Here is a 20,268-nt window from a genome sequence, read left to right as displayed (position 1 = left end):
CTCTTCGTGCCCTTCCTGGGGGGAATGTGGAGCCGCCCCTCCAGCAGCTGGAGTGGAGGGTTCTGCCTTTGCCCATCTCACAGCACTGGCATGGAGCAGCCCAGCTCTGCTCCAGCACTGACCCAGTCATTCTCCCTGCCCGGTGTCCCCCTGGCAGCCACCAGGAGCTGTCCCCAAGCTGGGTGTCCCGGGGTGCTGGTCCCTGCTCCCAGCTCCCACTGGCAGTGCCCTGGGGCTGGGAGGGCAGGCAAGACTCGGGGCTGTTTAACCATTAAACCTGGGGCGTCTTGGGGGAGGCGGGGACACTTCCCTGCCACTTCACCCTGTACCTTGCTCCCTCTGGCAATCCCTGCAGCCATGAAGCAAACAAAAGGTACGTGCCATGCCAGGGAATCCTCTGGAGACCCTTCCCCACACACACAGGCCCTGCTGCCAGGTGGAGCAAGACAATGTCAGAGCCCAGGCAGCCTGTGGAAAGGAGCCAGGGGCATGCAGGAAAATGTCTCCTTGTGGAGGAGACATGCTGGGGAGGCATCTCCCCTCCCTGGGTTTGGGGTTCCTTGTGCCCAGAGAGGTGTGGAGGGATTTATGGGGGGGTGTGTGCCGGGGAAGGTCTCTGTTTCCTTCTGGCTCCAGCAGCTCTTTGGGGTCCTGGTGAATGTTCTCAGCCCTCACTGAAGAGCCCTGTAAACCCCCAGGACTGTCCCCATCTGCTTGGCCCTGCTTTGCCCCCACAGTGAATGCCCTGAGCAGCAGGTCCTGCTGTTGGGAATGCAGGAGGACAGTGGTGACAGGGCAAAGGACAACCTGTGCTGAGAGACCGAGGGGCCTGGGGGCTGTGTGGGCTTGGCAAACCCCTCACCTGGCACCTGGCAGGCTCAGCCTGAGAGTGGACAAGCCCTGAGTGCTCGAGAGTGTGGGGTCTGCTGCCAGCCTCCCACCTCCTGTGCTGACCTCTCCTCTCCCTCTGCAGGGCTCGAGGGAGACAAGATGTCCATCGTGTAAGTGCTGATCTCCCCTTGACCAGGGGCTTTCTGGGGCTCAGGAGACATGTGGGGAATGGTCCAAGAGGGAAATCCACTCTGTCTTTTCCCAAGGAAAAGGAGGCACAAGCCCCATTCGGCCCTTTCTGGGAGGAACAAGCTCCCTAAGGCTGGGGGAGGCAGGGGCAAGGCCGTCCTGCACTAACATGGCCTGTCCTTCCCTTTATCATTTCAGAAAATTTGAATTTAACCCCAAAGTTGGGATCGACAACCCTGCCTTGACACTGACTGAGGACACGGGTAAATGCATGCCCTCATCTTTCAGGGTGTCCTTGTATCTGCACGGGGCTGTGGCACCTGGGCACTGCCGGGGCCCTGAGCTCTGTCACACTGGGCACCTGTGGGAGCTGAACACAAAAGGGATGAGCAGCTCTCCAGCCCAGGATGAGGTGGAGAACCTGCGTGAGGATCCCTGCTGACAGGCTGTGCCCCTACACAGATGCTGAGGGCGTGGGGGAGCCCCGCTTCTACCTGCTGACCAAGGAGAGCACAGAGACCTTCGGCTTCTGCCTGCACGAGGAGCTGGGCTGCCAGGGCCACGTCATCCGGCAGCTCGAGCTGGGGGGGGTGGCCCAGCGCAGGGGGCTGCAGGACGGGGACCGGCTGCTCCAGGTCAATGGCCACTTCGTGGACCACATGGACCACCTCAGGGTAAGCTGGGAGCATCCCATGGGAACGCCTGGGTCCTCCCCAGCCAGGGGCACGGGGGATGCATGAGCCCTGCTGACCCCAGGGACCCTGATCCCAGCCCGTCAGAGGGGTGACCATGACCCCAGCCCGTCAGAGGGGTGACCATGACCCCAGCCCATCAGTTCACAGCCTGGGTCCTTCCAGGTGGTGCAGAAGATCAAGGCCAGCGGGAACCAGGTCCTGCTGGCGGTGCTGGACGGTGGCTCCTACGAAGCAGCCAAGTCCCTGGGCAGGGACCTGTCGCAGATGCTGCCGGAGGACATCCGCCCGCGCCTCTGCCACGTCACCAGGGACAAAAGCGGCTTTGGCTTCAGCGTGTCGTGTCCAGAAGGTAAAGCAGGATGCTGCCACCGCGAGCATCCCTGCTGCAGCACCTCGCTCACCCCAAAGTGCCCCTTCTGCTCCTCCTGCAGGCACCAAGGGCACCTTCCAGCTGTCGGTGCTGCAGGACGGGCCAGCGGACAGAGCGGGGGTGCCGGCAGGCTGCTGGCTGCTGGAGCTGAACGGGGACAGCGTCAAGAGCTACTCCCACACGCAGCTCACCAGAAAGGTGCCTGCTCCCGGCGTGGGGGGCGAGGGATGGGGCTGAGAACGTCGCTGAGCGCCCCGTGCTTCCCATGCAGCTCAAGCAGAGCGGCAGCAAGGTGACACTGCTGGTGGCATCCAGCGCCGTGGAGGAGTTCTATCGCCTGCGGGGCCTGCGGGTCACGGCGGCCTTGGCAGACACCTCCAGGCTCCCCTTCAAGGTCCGGGAGCTGCACCTGGTGAAGGGTCCCGCTGGCTACGGCTTCCTGCTCAAGGAGGATGACTGCAGCTCGGGAGGAGTAGGTGAGGGGGCTCAGAGGGGCAGTTTGTACCTGAGCAAGGCATTTCTGAGGGTTGGGAAGAGCTGACAGCTCTGTGCCTGCAAGGGGACGCTGCACAGGGGTGTCAGCAGAGCCAGTTCCCCTCTGTGATTCCCCTCTGTGAGCCTCTGCCCCGCTGTGGCAGGCCAGTTCCTGTGGGAAGTGGATGTGGGGCTGCCGGCCGAGCAGGCAGGGATGAAGGAAGGGGACCGTGTGCTGGCAGTGAACGGGGAGAGCATCGAGGGGCTGGACCACGAGCAGACCGTGCACAGGATCCGCGCCCGGGAGGACCAGGTGACCCTGCTGGTCATCGACCCCGCCGGTGATGAGTTCTACCACTCGGTAGGTTTTGGGGGCACGGTCCTGCTCTGGCTGGGCAGCCCTGTCCTTAAACGTTCTGCTAATTAAACTGATAGTGAGGAGCAGCAGCTCAGCTGAGAAGCAGTTGTTGCCACACTGCTGTCAAAGGCAGGTGCTTTCAGAGGGCAAAGCCCCTGGTCCTGCTGCTCCCCTTGCTGTGACACATTTACCTGTGCAAGCAGAGGGGAGGTACCAGGGGGACAGATCCAGAGGACATCCCCATGGCTCGGGGTGGGCCTGTGGAGTGTCTGTCCCTGGAGCAGCCCCGTGCTGGCTGCAGGGCTGCAGCAGTGCCCTGACTGCAGCAAGGTGGGCACAGCTGTGAGGCTGCACGGTGGCATGGGTGTCCTCCACAGGGGCTGTGTGTCCATCCCTCTTCTGCTCTTCCAGATCGGGCTGTCCCCGCTGCAGTTCTTTGAGGACAGTGACCCCGCCTCAGGCTCCTGCACGCCCTCCCTGCCCTCTCGCAGTGGCTCCCCTGCACTCTGTGACGTTGAGGTGGCACCCAAGGGACCTGTGTCCTGGCTGATGGCTGCTGCAAACAGCATAGAGATCATACAGGTAACTCCTGTTACTGCCTGGCATTGCTCTGAGCACCGCTACCCTCCTATTCCACCAATCCTTACATTTCCCTGGCACCTGTGGTGCTGCCAGGAGGAGGCTGTGGGGTCTCCTGGCCACAGGGGTCAGGCAGAAAGACCCCTCCAACCTGTGTCCCCGCAGAGCCAGCGCCAGGAGCAGCACACAAAGCTGTGCCAGGCATTCTAACAGCCCAGGAGCCTCTGGATGGGCTCTCCCACACAGCACCTCCACCCAGGCCACGTCCAGCCCCTCGGGCCTCAGCACTGCTCAGCATGGACCCTGCACACGCAGCTCCTGTGTCTCCATGCCTGGCTCACAGCATGACACTCCCAGGGACTCGTCTCTGCTCACCGAGGCTGGCTCAGAGCTTTTATCAACCACAGTGGCAGCTCCTCGTAACCTGACCACAGACCTGTGTCTTTGCCTGCCCAGCTACCTCCAGGGATTTCTCAGGACATTGCACTGAAGCCCTTGCCCAGCTCCAGGCTCTGGGAGTTCCCAGGAGAGCTGAGGCACTGCCCTCTGCACCACGACCCAGGGGACTTGAGGGTTGGCTCAGATCTGCACGTGCATGGACATCTCTCCTGTGCTTCTCCTCTCATCCTCTCCCTGAACCTGTGGGCAGCGAGTGTCCACCACCCACCACCACCCTGCTCCTGCACCGCCCTTTTGGGGTGTGATTAAAGGACAAATCCACGCTGCTGTTTGTGTGGGTGATGTTATGGACAGCTCTGCCACTTGGCAGCACGTCCCAGGGCCGGATCCAGGCTCTCTTCCCAAGCCTGGGAAGATGTAGGAAGCTCTCCAGGTGTGCTGCTGGGAGGGTAAGGGCTGAGAGCCATCCTGAGAGCCCCTGGGCACTGTGCCTGCAGGAATCTGAGAGCAAACTCCTGCAGGCAGCCCTTGTGCTCCACAGCAAGGGTTGTTCCTGAGGGTTCCCCTTGCAGGTGACACGTCAGGAGCACCCGTTCCTGTGCCAGTGCTGGGGGACGGGGACAGGGGGGAATCCCAGCGGGGAAATTTCACCTCTCTGCCAAGCGTGGGAGAGTGAAAACCAGCACAGAGTTTTGCATGTGGCCAAGAACCACAAACCTCTGGCTGAGGTTTTACCTCGGCCCCCTCTCGAGCGTGAACAGAAACACCACACTGGAGTTCCTGCCTCTGTGTCCTCTGAGCTCAGTGCAGGCAGCTGGGGTGCAAAAAGTCCTTGTCCAGCACCCCTGGGAGCTGACAGCTCAGGAGGGAGCAGGGCTGGCCAGCTGCAGGCTGCTTTGGGGGTGAACAGTCAAGGGAGAGGTGGGAAAAGCTTGGCTGGGAGCCCCCAGCAGCACCAAGGTGTGGGGGTCCCTGCATCTGTCCCAAAAGTCCCAAGTGAAACGCTCCCAAGAATCCCAAGTGAGACAGCCACAACAGACCCAAGCAAAATCAACCTTTGCTCGAAGTCTCACAGCCCCAGCTCGGGGTGAATCATGCCCAGAGAAGCAGATAGTCAGGAATGCAATTACTCAAGCGTGTTCCCTGATCTCTTTGGATCAGAGCCATGGTGATTTCTGTACTTGGCTCTCACAAAGCCAATGTTGCCCTCCCCAGCTCTCTCCCCAGGTACTTGTGGTAGCGTGGAGCTGGCCAGGGCACCTGCTGGTGGTCAATCCGGCTTGACTATTAGCCAGAATCCATTAGCACCTAATGGGAAAAGCCTCAGGAACACGGCCTCAATAAACGTTGACATATTTGAGGTCAATATAATCCTTAGGAAAATTTGCCTAGGTAATTAAAGCCAGACAAGGAGTTGCCTGTCCCAGAAATATTTACCAAGCTTTACCAAAGGCAATAAAATGAAGGCAGGGAGTTTTATAACCAATCTATGCTGGGTTCCCTTGTGTTTAGTGCTGCTTCCTGCTGTGCTGCCCATTTGGCTCTCTAGCAAGTGGGTGCCACAGGGGAAGCAAAGCTCCCTGGAGAAGGCTGAATCCAGACATTGAGGCTGTGCTGTCCAACCTCCAGGCCCAAGTTTTGGGGTGCTGATGTGGCCAAACCCACAGGTTGCCTTTGCCTGGTTTCCCCTCGCAGCTCCTGTGTGAGGCCGATGCTGCGTGGTACCAGTCACAGCTGGTTTTTGCAAAAGGATGTGTCCTTCTGCCTGGAAGGGAGATGAAAAGAGGATCTGAGGGCAGCAAAGAAACAGAACTCAACTGACTTTCAAGCCCATGTTGTGATTTTTAAAAAAGTTTGGTAGTGTCAGCTCTGACAAACTCACTCCTTGGTTCCCTTTAGATTCCCTGGTCCCCTTTCCTCTCCCTGGTCCATTTTCACTCCCTGGTTCCTGTTTCTCTCCCTTGTCTCCTTTTGACCCCCTGGTTCTCTTTTCTCCCCCTGGTCCCTTTTCACTCCCTGGTTCCCTTTTCTCTCCCCCGTCCATTTTCACTCCCTGGTTCCTGTTTCTCTCCCTTGTCTCCTTTTGACCCCCTGGTTCTCTTTTCTCCCCCTGGTCCCTTTTCTCTCCCTGGGTTCTCTTTTCTCTCCCTGGCCCTTTTTCTCTCCCTGGTCCCTTTTCACCCCCTGATCCTTTTTCTCTCCCTGGTCCCTTCTCTCTCCCTGGTCCCCTTTTCACTGCCCGGTCCCACTTTCTCTCCCGGCTCCTCTTTTCTCTCCCCGTTGCTCTCGCTGCCCGCCTCCTGCTCCTTCTCCCGTTGGAGCCGGGATGCCGGGACCAGGCTCTGCCTGCCCCTGCCTTTGCGGGGAGAGGCCTCAGGTACCTGCCAGGTCTCCGGTTCCCGCTCCCTCCCTGCCGTGGGGATGCCGGCGCCGCTCCCGCCGCGGGCACATCCCTCTGTGGGAGCGGGGCCGTGCAGCGCCGCTCCCCCGCGGCCGGGCCGTTCTTAGAAAAGGGGAAGGCGCCCTCGGGAAAGGGGAAGCGATCCCGTTTCGCAAGCTGGGCGAGGGCCACGCTCGGGAAGGGCCGCGAAGGCCGCGGGTCCCTCCCGGGGCCGGCGGGGCGAGCGCGGCCCCCGCGTTCCCATGGCGACCGCGCCCCGCCCCGCCCCGCCCGCACCAAGCATGGCCGCCGCACCGCCCTCACGCCGCCAGATGCGCATGCGCCTCCCCCTCCGACCAATCAGCGCCGGATCCACCCCGGAGGAGGAGGCGTGGCCGGGCGCGCGGGGGGGCGGGCAGCCAATCAGCGCCGGTGAGGAGGGCGGGGCCTCGCTGGAACCGGGCGCCACCGCCCACGGCCGCCGCCGCCGCCCTGCCCGGCCCGGCCCGGCCCGCAGCGCCCTCAGCCCGGTCCCCTCCAGGGCCGCGGCCCCGGTGCCGGACGGGCCCCACGGGCCGGGTGTGGGCGCCCCCATGTCGGCACCGCTGAAGAAGGGCCCCGGCGGGCTCATCGGGCTGATGAAGGACGCGTTCCAGCCGCACCACCACCACCTCGGGCCGCACCAGCCCGGCGCCGTGGACAAGAAGATGGTGGAGAAGTGCTGGAAGCTCATGGACAAGGTGGGGAGGGCGGTGGGGTGGAAGCGGCCGAGGGGGCTGGGGTGGCATGGGGCTGGCCTGGGGGGTTTGGGGCTCCGGGATCAGGGGGGATCTGGGATGGGGCTGGAGCATGGGGGTGGCTGGCAGAGGGGGTCTGTGGCTCCAGGGGGGATATTTGGGGGGCTGAGAGGTGTGGGGGCACGGAACGGGGTGCAGCGCTTTGGGGGAAGGATGTAATGAGCGTGGAGTGACAGGACAAGGGGAATGTCTTTGCACTGCTGGAAGGCAGGGTTAGATGGGGTATGGGGTAGGAATTTCCCCTGGCAAGGTGGGCACGCCCTGGCACAGGGTGCCAGAGGAGCTGTGGCTGCCCCTGGATCCCTGGCAGTGCCCAGGGCCAGGCTGGGCAGGGCTGGGAGCAGCCTGGCACAGTGGGAGGTGTCCCTGCCAGGGACTGGGATAAGATGGAACTGAAGGTCCTTCCAACCCCAAGCACTCTGTGATTCCATGTGGAACCTGTGGAGAGGTGAGGATGGAGGAGAGGCAGCGTGGGAATGGGATGCCAGGATGGGAAGGCATGAAGGGACATCAGCAGCTCTGCAGAGAACAAGGTGGAGGAAGAGGGGAGAGTTTGGAATGGAGGATTTGGAAGTGCCTAAGGATCTGGGATCCTTCCCCAGGGCAGTGGTCACAGCCCTGAGGCTGCCAGAGCTCAGCAGCTGTACAACACCCTCAGGCACAGGATGGGATTGTTGGGGGGTCCTGTGCAAGGCCAGGAGTTGCACTGGATGATCCTGGTGGGTCCCTTCTAAGCCAGGATATTCTGTGATATCTGTATTAATCATGTACAGATAATGCCAGTCCTGTAGGTGCTGGGAATGGGGTGGGAACTGCAGGTGGTGACAGCAGCAGGACAAGGGAGAAGTCTAGGATTTGCTCTTTGGAAGCAAACAGACCTGGTGTGTGGGTAGTGGATGGTGAAGCTTTGTGGCAGGTCAGGTTATTCCTTTTGGAATGAACAGGAATATGTTGCTGCACCTTTTCCTTTAAAAAGAGGAAAAACTGTAAAAGCCTGAATAAACCCTTTTGCAATAAGCACATGGAGTTACAGAAAGATAAAGTATCAAGTGATGTTTAACAAGAAAAACTTGTGCTGTGGGAGCTGGAAAGGCCTTCTTCCAGCCCCACACCTTTAGGAGGGGCATGGCTCTCTGGGGTCATTAAGACTCTCCACTCCTCCTCCTCCTCCTTTTCAAATGCCAGGAAATGGCTCTTGCCGGGGGCAGGACACCAGACCTTTTGGCCTGTTGGTGTGATGGGATATTTGATTTACTGGCCTGGCTAGGTGTGCTGGTCAGTCCAGTGGTTTCAGAAATCCTGGGGAGTTGTCAGGGAATGATCAAGCGAGTGAAAGCAGGCATGAAGAAATAGGCACAAAATAAAAATATGACATTTTAATGGAATTTTCATTGATTATTACTGTTCAGCCCTGAAATCAAGGCTAGGTTTGACACGTTGCAGTCTGAAATGAGCAGTGCATTTTACGACACTGAGTTCAGGGCCCTACAAGTAGTGTAGAGTAAGAGGATCACCCAAGTTGCACCCAGGCCTTGGGGACTGTCACCTGGCCACCTCCTTCCCCTCTGGCAGCAGAGCAGGCAGGGATTTTGGGCATCCCTCATCCAACTGCCCCTCAGGCTCATGGATTTTCCTTCTCTTTCTCCTGCATTGTTTATCCATGCAGTGTCTGAACCTCCTGCAGTAAGTGCTAAAAGCAGGCAGAGCAAATGACTTCTTTAAAGGCGTATTAAATTCTGTTCCTGCCAAGAAATCACTCTGTGTTGGCTGGCTCAACAAAAGGCACGGTTTCTAGTTGTGCCTTGCTGTGCCTGTGATGAGCTTTGATCACCTACAGAGGCTGGGCCAGAGGAAAGAAACCCTTTTGAGAAGTGCCATTGGCTCTGTTACAGACTCTGAGGGCCAAGCAAGCACAAGTGCTAATGTAGAAAGGCAGTTTGGGCATTAAACAGCACCCTAAATAAATGTAACCTGTAAGGATGCACATCTTCATCTATGGAATATGTAGATAGAGATGGCAACTTGTGTTTGGCCTCATAACCCGCTCTGCTCGAAGGAGAAGACTAGCCTGGAAAAAAAGCTGATTATTGTGGCATTTTAAATGCAGTGGGATTTTTTTTTTTTGGGGGGGGGGGAAATTTCACAGCTTTATGTCTTTATATTAAGCTGGATGTGTTCTCTCTCCACTGGCAGAAAAGCCAAGGCTGCTGCTGTATTTGTCACAAGTTACACCAACCTCTTTTGACTCCAGGTTTACTCATAGGCAGCATCCAGAAGCTGTCAGGCTTGAAGTCTTGTTCAGTCTACAAAAGGAGAGATCTGGCTCTGAAAAGCCTTTCAGATTTCAGTTAGATTTCAGCTGTACTCATGCACACTCAGAAAACACATCTGAATTAAAATCTCTTCAGTGGTGTAGCAAAAACCCAGAGAAGCTGATGCTGAGAAGGGCTAAATGAATAGAAGGTGTTGAGAATGGGTTCGATTTCTGGGCCAAGAACATGAAAATCCAGGTGCAGATAAAAAACCTGCTTGTGTGCATGTTTAATAGATGATGTTTTTGCCTCTCAGAGCTGCGTGCTGTGTCTGTGTGGGTACACTACACTCACGACCTCATTTGTTAGTCTGCATAATTAGCTGGTGTTGTCAAAGCATTCGTGCATCTCTGCTTTCGGATGTGACTGATGAATTTCCTATGCAAGTTGATTCTTGTCCAAATATTTTCCCTGTAATGCTCTCCATAAGCTGCCTGACATATTTATGTCTTTCAGATTCTTTCATTTGAAGCCCTAATTTTTTTGTCAGTGCCATTCCTCCCACAGCTACATGTGGTCACACAGAGCATGGACACAAAATAGCCCTTTCCATCCCTGTTGGATGTTCCCCTTCAGCTGAATGAAGTGATATTTATGCATTTCTCTGCAGAACAGAGATGAAATGCAGCCCCCTGGAGTTCACTGCTGTGGGTGGTATTTGAGGAATAGGTGGGTTAGTCATGAGCTGCTTGGGATGGAGCAGAGTGGAATAAATGTGGGAAAGCACGGAGGAGGAAGAACAGCTTTGAGATAAAGCTTCTCTAAAGGGTTTCCTGATACCATTCAGTTCCTAGAACTGATGTAGAGAAGTGCCACTGCAGGTCACCTTCTTCGTGAGGAGAAAGGCCAAACACAAATCTAGCAAGAGATAGGAGATGTTTGAGTAGGTTTTGTTTTGCTGTTGGCTTACACTGGAATGAGGTGTGATCTCAGTGCAGTTAGCTGTTCAGCTGCTAAAGGAAGGGAAAAATGAGTTTTCAAAACTACCCTGGGAGGGAAAAATCATACCTGGGAGTAGCCCCTGGATGCTCATCAGGCCTGGGAATCTTAAATCCACAATTAGTCAAAGCAAGCTGCAGATTGTTGAGGGGAAAGATTCAATTCTAGGCCTCGAAGATCTAAATGAGATTATTTTTCCTAGAATGAGTATGTAACAGATTCTTTCCTCAAAACGCAGTAGGGGAAACGGAGGTTTTTGGGGTTTTTGACTTGTATTTGGGAAATTGAAATGTATGAAGTCAATTTTCAGGTTCTTCACAGGCCTACCTCTCTTCATGCTGAGCTTTATTGGCATGTCTGAAAACCCAAAAATATCTCCCTAAATGGTTTGTTCCTCAGAGAACACAACGTAAGCCAGACAAACTTTTGGATGATAATTTAAAACCATGAATTGCTTCTGTTCGTTGCCATCACACCTAAACAAAAAAATATTTTTCTGCTTTTTTGCTCAATTTCCTTCCACGTTGCTGGTCCCTGTGGAAGGCTGCTGAGGGGCAGCTGTTCCCAGGGCTGGGAACATTCCTTTGGATGTTGTCATGATGCTGCAAGTGCACACGTAGAGAAATGGAGAAAATGCCACTGCTTTTGTTGCTGCTGTGTTATAAAAGCACCAAGTTTGCTCAGGAGGCAGCAGTTTTGTTGAACTGCTCATCTCAGCTAATTTTGATCTGTTTGGTAAATAAAGAAGCTGATTTGATAATAAAATACCAGCACTTTTGACCTTTCTGTTAACTGTTTGAGGCATCTACACTGTGGGAAGCATTTTACAGGGGCTCTGAGAATGAGCAGTTTGCAGAACTCTCTGCTGGTGTGGGGGAATTGTTTTAATTGCTACCAAAGTCTGAAATGCAGCGGGTCTGCTGCTCCCATAGCTGGGTATTTTCAAAGTGTAACAGCCAAATTGTTCTCTATTTCCAGCTGGCTGAGGGAAGTGCAGGCTCTGCTTGCTTCATGTGGCTTCCTCCTCTGAGCTGACTGTGTTTGTTAGGGTTTTAAACCCACTGTATAATAAACAATTTCTGCTGAAGAAAAGGTTTTGCTGCCCAGAGCACAGCTCAGCTGGGTCTGAAGAGCATATTTAGAACCTATTCATGCTCATAGTGAAACTCTTTTTTTTTTTTTTTTTTTTTTTCAGGGGACAAATGGTTGACTCAATTTGTTGATATGGTTCAGTGTACAATGTTCACAGGCTCCAAGGAAGCAGCAGTTGAGGCATTAGCATCAATTGACTAAATCAGCTCTCTGGCCATCCATCTCTTTATCTTAAGGCCTTGGCAGCCTCCTCAAAATGGAGGGAAAATTTTGGTAGTTTGTTTTTCCCATATATTCTTGCAGAGGCTTTTTTAGGTGTTTATTTTTATTTTATTTTTATTTTTTTTTTACCAGCAGTCTGATTTTTCTGCTTGGAGTTTTTGATACACTGTGTACCTTTCTCTTGGCTGAAATCAAACATTTCACAGGTCAGCTCTTGGTACAGGCACTGCTGTAAGTCAGATAAAATTGGAGGTGTCACTTCACAAGGTTGCTTTTTGCACAAGCCCTAAATGCCAAAGTGAAAAACTAAAGCACTGTTTCAGAAGGAATGACTCTGTTTACCATCTATATGTAAGGGAAGTAGATGTTTAAGCCTGCACTGTAGGGAACTGCTCAATTCCTCTTGAAGGTTTCACAAAGTTTTGTGGAAATGAGGGGCTGCAAAAGGATGTTAAACTGTTCTTTTGCTTCTTATCCACGTCACTTAAGTTTTGCATTCTGCACTGTTTGATATCTGTAATTTCCTCATGCCTGGCTGTGTCATGAATTTAAACCTCTTTTATATACTGAGTGTTAAGCAGCCAGATAATATTCATTACAGGGAAGAACTTTAGGAGTAGCTACATTTTGTGGTCAGGTTTGCTGGAAATCAGAATATAGAAATGTCAGACTGCTGCTTACCTTGTAAACTTGATCCAAAACTGACCTCACAACTCTAATTCCAACCCTTTCTAGAACTGAAATTTCACTAAATATTTCAAATGGCTGTTTTGCCATCAACTCTCCCTTTAATTCTCTCAGTTTAGATAATGGAAACATTTGGCTATGGCGGATGGTGAAGTGGCTTCCTTTCCCCTCCCCTGTCACATAAATTTATTATCATGAGTTTCATCAGTCCACATGCACTTCAGCCCAGAAACTGCATTCTTTTATGGTGGCTGGGCTCACTAGCTGGAGAAAATAGCCTGGAGAAAAGGAGGCTCAGGGGAGACCTGATCACTCTAAAACGCCCTGAAAATTACAGTGAGCTGCGGGTTGGGCTCTGCTCCCAGGCAGGCAGTGACAGGACAAGAGGAAAGAACCTCAAGCTGCACCAGGGAGGTTCAGGTGGGACATCAGGAGGAGTTTCTCCATGGAAAGGATGGTCAGGCTGTGGAAGGGGCTGCCCAGGGAGGAATTTCTCCATGGAAAGGATGGTCAGGCTTTGGAAGTGGGTGCCCAGGGAGGTTCAGGTGGGACATCAGGAGGAGTTTCTCCGTGGAAAGGATGGTCAGGCCTTGGAAGAGGCTGCCCAGAAAGGATGGTCAGGCTGTGGAAGGGGCTGCCCAGGGAGGAATTTCTCCATGGAAAGGATGGTCAGGCTGTGGAAGGGGTTGCCCAGGGAAGATTCAGGTGGGACATCAGGAGGAATTTCTCCATGGAAAGGATGATCAGGCTTTGGAAGTGGGTGCCCAGGGAGGTTCAGGTGGGACATCAGGAGGAGTTTCTCCGTGGAAAGGATGGTCAGGCTGTGGAAGGGGCTGCCCAGGGAGGTGGTGGAGGTATCCAAGGAATGCCTGGACGTGGCACTCAGTGCTCTGGTCTGTTTGGCGAGGTGGGGACCAGGGTGGACTTGATCTCAGAGGTCTTTTCCAGCCTCAGTGATCCTGTGATTCCATCTGGACTTGCCCAACAAATGGGATTTGTTGCAGCACACGTTTCAGAGCATCATGTTGATGACTGTGAGTTGTGTTTAACCCCTGACCGTGCTCCTCTCCCGGAGTTTTCACAGAGCTGCTTTCCCCATTCCCACAGGTGGTACGGCTGTGTCAAAACCCCAAACTGGCCCTGAAGAACAGCCCTCCCTACATCCTGGACCTGCTGCCTGACACCTACCAGCACCTGCGCACCATCCTGTCCCGCTACGAGGGCAAGATGGAGACCCTGGGCGAGAACGAGTATTTTCGTGTCTTCATGGAGAACCTGATGAAGAAAACCAAGCAGACCATCAGCCTCTTCAAGGAAGGGAAGGAACGGATGTACGAGGAGAACTCCCAGCCTAGGTAACGGAGAGAAATGGTTTCAAGTGTTTCTTGGAGGAATTAAATGGAGAGAAAAGGTTTCAAGTGTTTCTTGGAGGAATTAAATGCGTCGGGTTTAAGGTAGATCGGTTGTCAGCTCGCCTTTCATTTTGTACAAAGGCATAGCTGAGGTCAAGGGACATCTTCAAGGTGAACAGCACTTAAGAAAAGGAGAGGTGGAGGTAGAAACTGTACTTGGCTGAATATAAGGCTCTCTTGAACAAAATAGTGTGAATTTAGTGTACCTGAGAAGGTGTTTCCTCATCCAGCTTTAAGAAAAGGAAAGACAAGGTGATTTAAGAGCAGAGTAAAGCTCTGGAAAAGATGAATCTTATACATTTGTGCAAGGTCTAACAGGCAGAGATATACAAGGCATACATTTGTAACATACATTTCAGGTTTTTGAAGTAGATTTTGAATTTTTTTTAAAAAAGAAGGTGGAAAAAAAGTGAAAACCACTCAGTGGCTGAACATAATTGCCCTGGGGAGAATGTGGTTAACAGCTTGGCAACAGCTTGGAATTACTGGAGGGGGGAAGAGTGTTGGCACATGTTTCTGGTTTAATATTGAACTCTGTGTAGCATATTTTATGATATTGAGCTCCAACCAAGGCTGTGACAGTGGCTCCAGAAGGCATTGCTGGTGCTGCTTGCATTGCTACTGACTGTGTTGAAGAATGGATTAAGAAATGGAAGTTTCTTTCTGGAGTGCTGTTAACTGTGTGTGTATTGTGATCTGTCATAAATCAGGAACATCTGATGAGTAAATGGTGGCTGTCAGTCATGAATCCAAAATCCCACCTCCAGTGCCATGGTTTTTCAGAGAGGAGCAAAGAGAAGTAATTCCAGGGGGTTAATCATCCTGTTGGTTTGTAATCCAGCTAATTGACTAGAGGGAGCAGGGGAAATCCAGACTGATGGATGTGAATGTCAGGAGTGCAGCAGGCATGGCAATCCTGGGGGAATTGCTAATTGTCCCATTTATGAATAAACAGCTTTAGCAGGGAAGGAACTGTGGGGAGACTTGTGTTAAACACAAGCATTAAAACAGCATCACATCCTGGCTGCTCTCATGGCATCTTCCTCTTCTTCTGCACAGCCCAGGAAGCAGCAGTGACTGTGTGGTCCTAAAGGAGAACACCAGAGAGCCTTTTCCTTGGGCTGAACTCAGGAACATTCTCAATTCTTTAATTTGTCACAAAAAAGGACAAGAGCAGAGCAGCCAGTGCATGTGATGAGGATTTTGGTTTTGGGGATTCTGTTAAATGCTGCACTGTCAGTGCCAGATTCCATGGTTGTGGGAGCTCTTGGAACCCAATACTTCAGTGCTATTTGCTAATTAAATTAAATTAAATTAATTTCTGCTATAAATGTACCCAGAGATATTAAATATGTATACTAATCTAAGGTGAAGAAACTGAAATTTTCTCACCTTGCTAGGAGCTGAAGAAAAAGACTAATATCTTTTAGTATGAATTAATAAATTCAAAATTAATAATAATTTATTAATACATTAATAAATTCAAATACTCCAAGTGTGGGAGAAGCTTTCTGGAAGGTGGTCAGCAGTCTGTAAAGCAAACAAGTAGAACCTGAATCTCTGAATCTGGTATTCACTGGGAATGTACTCATGGCAACTCATGGCAGTGTGTGTATATATATATATATATATATATATAAAATCTAGTTTGCTCTTGATCTCATGAAGGTTTGTGACCATTAGTCTGCAGTGTTTGGAGAACAGGACTTTAAAAGTTTAATAAATGTGTTGTTTTGACTTTTCTCACTTTTTTGTCCCTGTTGTTCTTGAAGCCTTTTTTCTTCCTCTCTTGCAGACTTTGCATTCATTTTGCTTCCTGTTGTGTATGACCTTCTTTTCTCCCCCAAATGGCTCCTGGTGTAGAGCAAAAGGCACAATTTTGACATTTGCAGAAGCACAGTGAAAACTGCAGTTTGCTCCTACAGCCCAGTCATGAAAAATGACTGAAGGAGGATCAGAACTGCCCTGATCACTTGAGCATCACCTTTCAATCCCTGTTATTTCCAACTTGCTCTTTGTGTATTTCCCCTCAGACATTCGGGGGAGGTCTCTGTGGTTTTGGTGTACAGTGGTTCAGACTATAAATATATAAATTAACCATGCTTGTACCTCTCCTGCCTTAAACTCACGCTGTGATTTTTGTGATGAGAGCTCAGTTGTTTTGTTCAGAGAGCTTTCAAGATGCTATTTAAATTCTGCTTTAGCTCACTTCCATGTCTGTTTAAAAATTCATGCTGCTGAGGGTGCTTTTAAAGCTCTGTCTGCATTTCCTGACTGATAGGTGCGAGCAGTAAGTTTAAAACTGAATTTAAAGTAGATCAGATGCAACTTGGTGACTTTGTGGTTTTTATTAGAGATAACGTGTTGCTTCTCTGAGTTTTGATAGCTAAAAGTAACATCTGCAGGCTTGGATCAAGTAGTGTTTCTACAGTTAAGAATTTTGGATATTTTGTTGTATGCTTGTAATAAGGTAAAGACAAATGATCCAATGATTTGTTGGCTGAGTGCAATAATTAGGAATTCTTGGGGCTGAGCACATTTCCTGAGGTGCTGCTTCCATTTTTTTCATAGGTCCAGGTGTAAATGCATGACTTGTCTATTGTGAACGTCTTGAGTTTCCATTTTAACAACAAAAAAAGGATGAAATAAAGATATTTTTCCCTGCAATGTGATGGTTGCATTGCTTGACAGTGCCATTTTTGCTCTGAACATGCTGAACCTGCCTCAGGTCTCAATTTCAGTTTCATTTAGAGGCTTGGTGGTTTTGCTGAACTATTTTTTTTTTTTTCTGTTTCCATTGCAGGAAGCTTTTACTTCTCAGCCCTCTTGCTTGCACAGAGGAGCTGCAATTTGTCAGCTTTCCACACTACATAAATTACTTCTTGCAGCAGTGGTTTTGCAGTTGTGTAAATAGATTATACCTGACATGGCAGGAGTGACAAATAGCTTGTTGGTCAGGAGACAGGTAGAGGAATGGTCTGTTCCTTGGGAAAGGAATAATTAGGCTGAAGAGTCCATTTTTCAGCAAAGAATCAAATTTACTAATTATGTTAAACCAGTCTATAACGAGGGAAAATTCAGAGAGGTTATTTTCTAAATAAAATCAGAGCACTGCAAATGTTTCCACATTAGAACACAGCTATGGAAGCTGCAGGGTGAGTGAAGAGAAATAATTTTTCAGGATGTGGACTGGATGTTTAAGGAAATAGCACAAGTTATTTTTCTAGTTCAGCTGTGGGAAACAAACTGTTAACAAAGCTAGTTTAAAAATAAATATATCTGTAGACAAAACGAGGTTAAGCAGGAATACAATCAACTTTTTCCATAGAGCATGGAGGTGAAAAAAAGCTTTGGGAAGCTGGTCCATGTTTAATTGTTCTTCTGACAACAGCTTAGGGGATGCTGGCTCAGCAGGATTTCATATTCTTCTCCAGCTCCAATGTTAAGACTCACAAATTTACACAGGAAAAAGCTACCAGTGTTTAATGTCTCCTGGAAATGACCATGCATATCTCTGAAGGGGAAGGAAGTGCATGAAGAATGACTTGGAGAAAAAGAAAGAAAAAAAAAAAAAGAAAAAGGTTGGAATCTAAAGAGGAAAAAGTTGGAAAACACTTGTGTTAAACCCTGAACCAGAAAACCCTCTGGGAGGAGGGGGGGCTGGTGCTCTAATCTCATCTTTGAGACCTCTTGCACACATTCCTGCCCAGGGAAAATGAGATAGTGCAAAATGTGGAACTCAAAATGATGTGTTTGAGTCCTCTTTCTGTCACTTCCTTCTAATACAGCAGCACTTTTTTTTTTTAACAAAACCCACTAGTGTGAAGTCTACATCTGCATTTAAATTAGAACATCTTAAAGAAAAGAACAGGCTCCAAAGCTGCCCACAAGAAAGGTTTCCTTGCCAGGCTCCAGCATATGAACACTAACTAACTGCTTATTACCCAAGAAGAAATTCATTGTCATGTAAATGTTGTTGGAGGGGAGGAATGTGAATTATTTCTTTCTAATTTGGTTTTAAATTGCAGTTTAGGTGATAGTTTTGGAACTTAAGTAACACTTAGCATAATTGGCTTAAGCTTGCATTCATTATAGTTTTCTTTCTGTCTAAAATTGGACCACCACCGTCTTGAAAATCGATTTGTGGACAAATGCAAACTTTCAGATGATTGCATAATAAGGAAGGAAGATTTTTATTTTCCTTTCCTCTCAGAGCCTATAAAACTGGAGTTTTATGGGAGGCTGTGGACTCGCTGTTGTGGGTGGAATTACAAGCACGTTGGTTCATTTGTAGTAATTATCATTGGAAATGTGATGGATTTCTCCATGCTGGCAAAAATCTGCTGCTGCTACTTGGCAACTGTGTGTGTCTCTCTTGGGTGCTTGGCTGGGGTGTTGAGGGTTGGGATGCCACATTTGGGATTTCTGGGTTGGATTTTAGCCCATCCCACTTTCTGCCATGGGTGGGGACACCTCCCACTGTCCCAGGGATGAGGCAGCTGTGCCAGGACCTGCCCACCCTAAAATAAAGAATATTTTTCCTTAGAATAAAGATATTTTTAATGTTCGCTCTGAACCTGCCCCAGCTCCTTGTTGATCCCACTAAGTGTCCAGTTTTGAGGTGGCTGAAGATGAATCATGCAATGGTTCAAGGATAATGAATCAAGGAAAATGGAATTTTCCTTGATTTGGAGATGGGGCTTCTGTGCTCTATTTTTCTCTTTATTACACATAGTGCCCCTGAAATACAAATATTGATTCCAGTGCAGAGAGCCCAAAATTAGGTATAATGAGAAGTGTCCTGAGCAGTACATTTGTCGTGTAATCCCCTGAATCTGGTAAAATAAATTAATCTATTACCTGAGTGAGGATTTTACCCTTCACCTTGTCAGTCCTCTGAATACATGTTGAGCTCTTTAAAGACCATTAATAATATCAAATGTATTTATCTCTTTAAAGCATATTCTCTAAAATTTAAATTTTAGAGGTGGATTTTTAGCTTCCTAACAGTGAAAAAAAAAATGTAACAGTGACACTTGTACCTAAAACAATAATTGAAAACTTTTTAAAGCTCAGTTGGTTTGGTCCTTGTGGTCTGATGTCCTTTCTGCTTCCCATCAGCCACAACCATTTGCATACTGACAGGAATATATGACGTTTTTTGGGTGGTTTGTGGCTTACAGTGTGTTTTGTGTTACCTTTTGATGTGATGGGCAGGCTCTACTCACAGAACTCAAGGTGTTAAAATATATTTATGTGACCTGAAAAGAGCCAGGGCTCAGCAGAGCATAAGGAAAGTACCCTGTAATACCTAAAGCACTGAAAAAGGAGGGGCTGGTGGTGAAAAATGCTACAGAACAAGCAATAAATGTGATGTTAATCCATTCTTTTAGTCACTCTGAGGAAATCCTGTAAATATTACAGGGCCTGACTCTGTAAGGTGCCTTCTGTTGAGCCAGCAATAGTTAAGTGGAATTTCATTCACTTCCTGTGTTGCAAGTTTTGTTGAAAGTAGTTCCGCTGTTTCTATTTTTATCCCCATCAGAGGAGCCTGAGCTGCTTCGGGGTTACAAAAGACAGCTTGGGATCACCTCGAGCATTTCCACTCAGCCAACACACAGAAAACTCCTGGCTGGGGTGGGAGCACATCAGCCAATTCTTCTTTTTGAAGCCAGGCACGTCAGACTCTCTGCTGAAATCAAACTGCTCGTGCCTGGTGCATCTGAAAGCCCCTGTGACATGAGAACCTCTCATCTTTGTGGTTTCTGAAAGATGTATTTTACTTGTTGGAGTCGTTAAAAGAGCGGTTTGGATTTGGTTTTTTTAATTTATTTTATTTTTTTTAAGCTCTTCAAGTATAAAATTGTAAGATGTAGTTATAGGAAAAAAACCTGTGGGTTTGTGGTTTGTGTTTTCATAAGTAGTGGAGCTTGCACTTTATCCACTGGATGCTAACTGTGTCACCTAAACAGAATCTGGTGGTAAGAGTGTAAGAATAAGAAATAAGGACAATAATTACAGAGAAGTGAAGCATTTAGAGGTTGTAACATGCCTTCAGCAGAATGAGCTTTACAGACACGACAGTGTGTGCACGTCAAATGATGGCATGTGAGCACAATATTGTGACTGAATCAGCCTGTGGAGCTGATCCGTGCTACGTGTGAGGAGCTAAATTATATTCTGTCAGCTGGGTAGCTCTGAAAGAGATGAGAAATACTGGAAGAAAATGAAAAAAATCGTAGCTGGCAGTGGCAGAAATGGTTGTGCCACGTTAACATTGCCTTGAGGGGAAAAGGCATTTAGTCACAAAGCACATTAAATTAACTAATTGTGTCAGCGTGGCTGAGAGAGACATCCCTGATTAAACCAAACCTTTAATGGTTTTCCAAGATGGAACCCATACAGTGGAAGAACTTCTGTCCAGGAAACTGGGAAAGAAAAATCTGCTGAGGGTGTGGGGAGGGGGAGACAACACCAGCAGAACGCCCGGCTGGGGCTGGCGGTGGGGGCTGCAGCTGGAATTTCTCCTCAG

At 49.9% G+C, this 20,268-nt stretch overlaps 2 protein-coding genes and 1 long non-coding RNA gene across 3 annotated transcripts in view; 2 read left to right on the top strand and 1 right to left on the bottom strand.

The window, feature by feature from the left end:
* Nucleotides 1-24: 24 nt before the first annotated feature.
* On the top strand, nt 25-4,217 carry NHERF4 (NHERF family PDZ scaffold protein 4). Its single transcript, XM_085560233.1, has 10 exons — nt 25-373; nt 974-1,001; nt 1,219-1,283; nt 1,483-1,694; nt 1,878-2,064; nt 2,147-2,283; nt 2,357-2,561; nt 2,724-2,920; nt 3,329-3,499; nt 3,662-4,217. Exons 1-10 carry the CDS (start codon nt 25-27, stop codon nt 3,704-3,706), a joined length of 1,596 nt encoding a protein of 531 aa, XP_085416359.1. The 3' UTR covers nt 3,707-4,217.
* A 1,033-nt stretch (nt 4,218-5,250) lies between these two features.
* Nucleotides 5,251-6,542, bottom strand: LOC110475963 (uncharacterized). Its single transcript, XR_002466346.3, has 2 exons — nt 6,277-6,542; nt 5,251-5,660 (listed from the first exon to the last, which is right to left on the bottom strand). It is a non-coding gene; the product is annotated as an uncharacterized LOC110475963 (long non-coding RNA).
* Nucleotides 6,543-6,753: 211 nt separating this feature from the next.
* CBL (Cbl proto-oncogene) overlaps nt 6,754-20,268 on the top strand; it is a 37,059-nt gene continuing 23,544 nt past the window's right edge. The window contains exons 1-2 of the mRNA XM_021540495.3: nt 6,754-7,015; nt 13,432-13,679. Of these exons, the coding sequence (XP_021396170.2) occupies nt 6,869-7,015; nt 13,432-13,679 (395 nt within the window). The 5' untranslated portion in view covers nt 6,754-6,868. The remainder of the gene's footprint in view (nt 7,016-13,431; nt 13,680-20,268) is intronic.

The sequence above is a fragment of the Lonchura striata genome, chromosome 24 (genome assembly GCF_050655825.1).
Source record: "Lonchura striata isolate lonStrDom1 chromosome 24, ASM5065582v1, whole genome shotgun sequence".
NCBI lineage: Eukaryota > Metazoa > Chordata > Aves > Passeriformes > Estrildidae > Lonchura > Lonchura striata.
Note: the sequence above shows the minus strand (reverse complement) of the source record. Positions and strands in the feature narration are given on the sequence as shown.

Bases quoted from the DNA above. Each gene is read 5' to 3' on its own strand.
- NHERF4 (XM_085560233.1), top strand. From the start codon at position 25: ATGTGGAGCCGCCCCTCCAGCAGCTGGAGTGGAGGGTTCTGCCTTTGC. The intron at 1,002-1,218 runs GTAAGTGCTGAT...TTATCATTTCAG, and splicing joins GGAGACAAGATGTCCATCGT to AAAATTTGAATTTAACCCCA. The intron at 2,284-2,356 runs GTGCCTGCTCCC...CTTCCCATGCAG, and splicing joins ACACGCAGCTCACCAGAAAG to CTCAAGCAGAGCGGCAGCAA.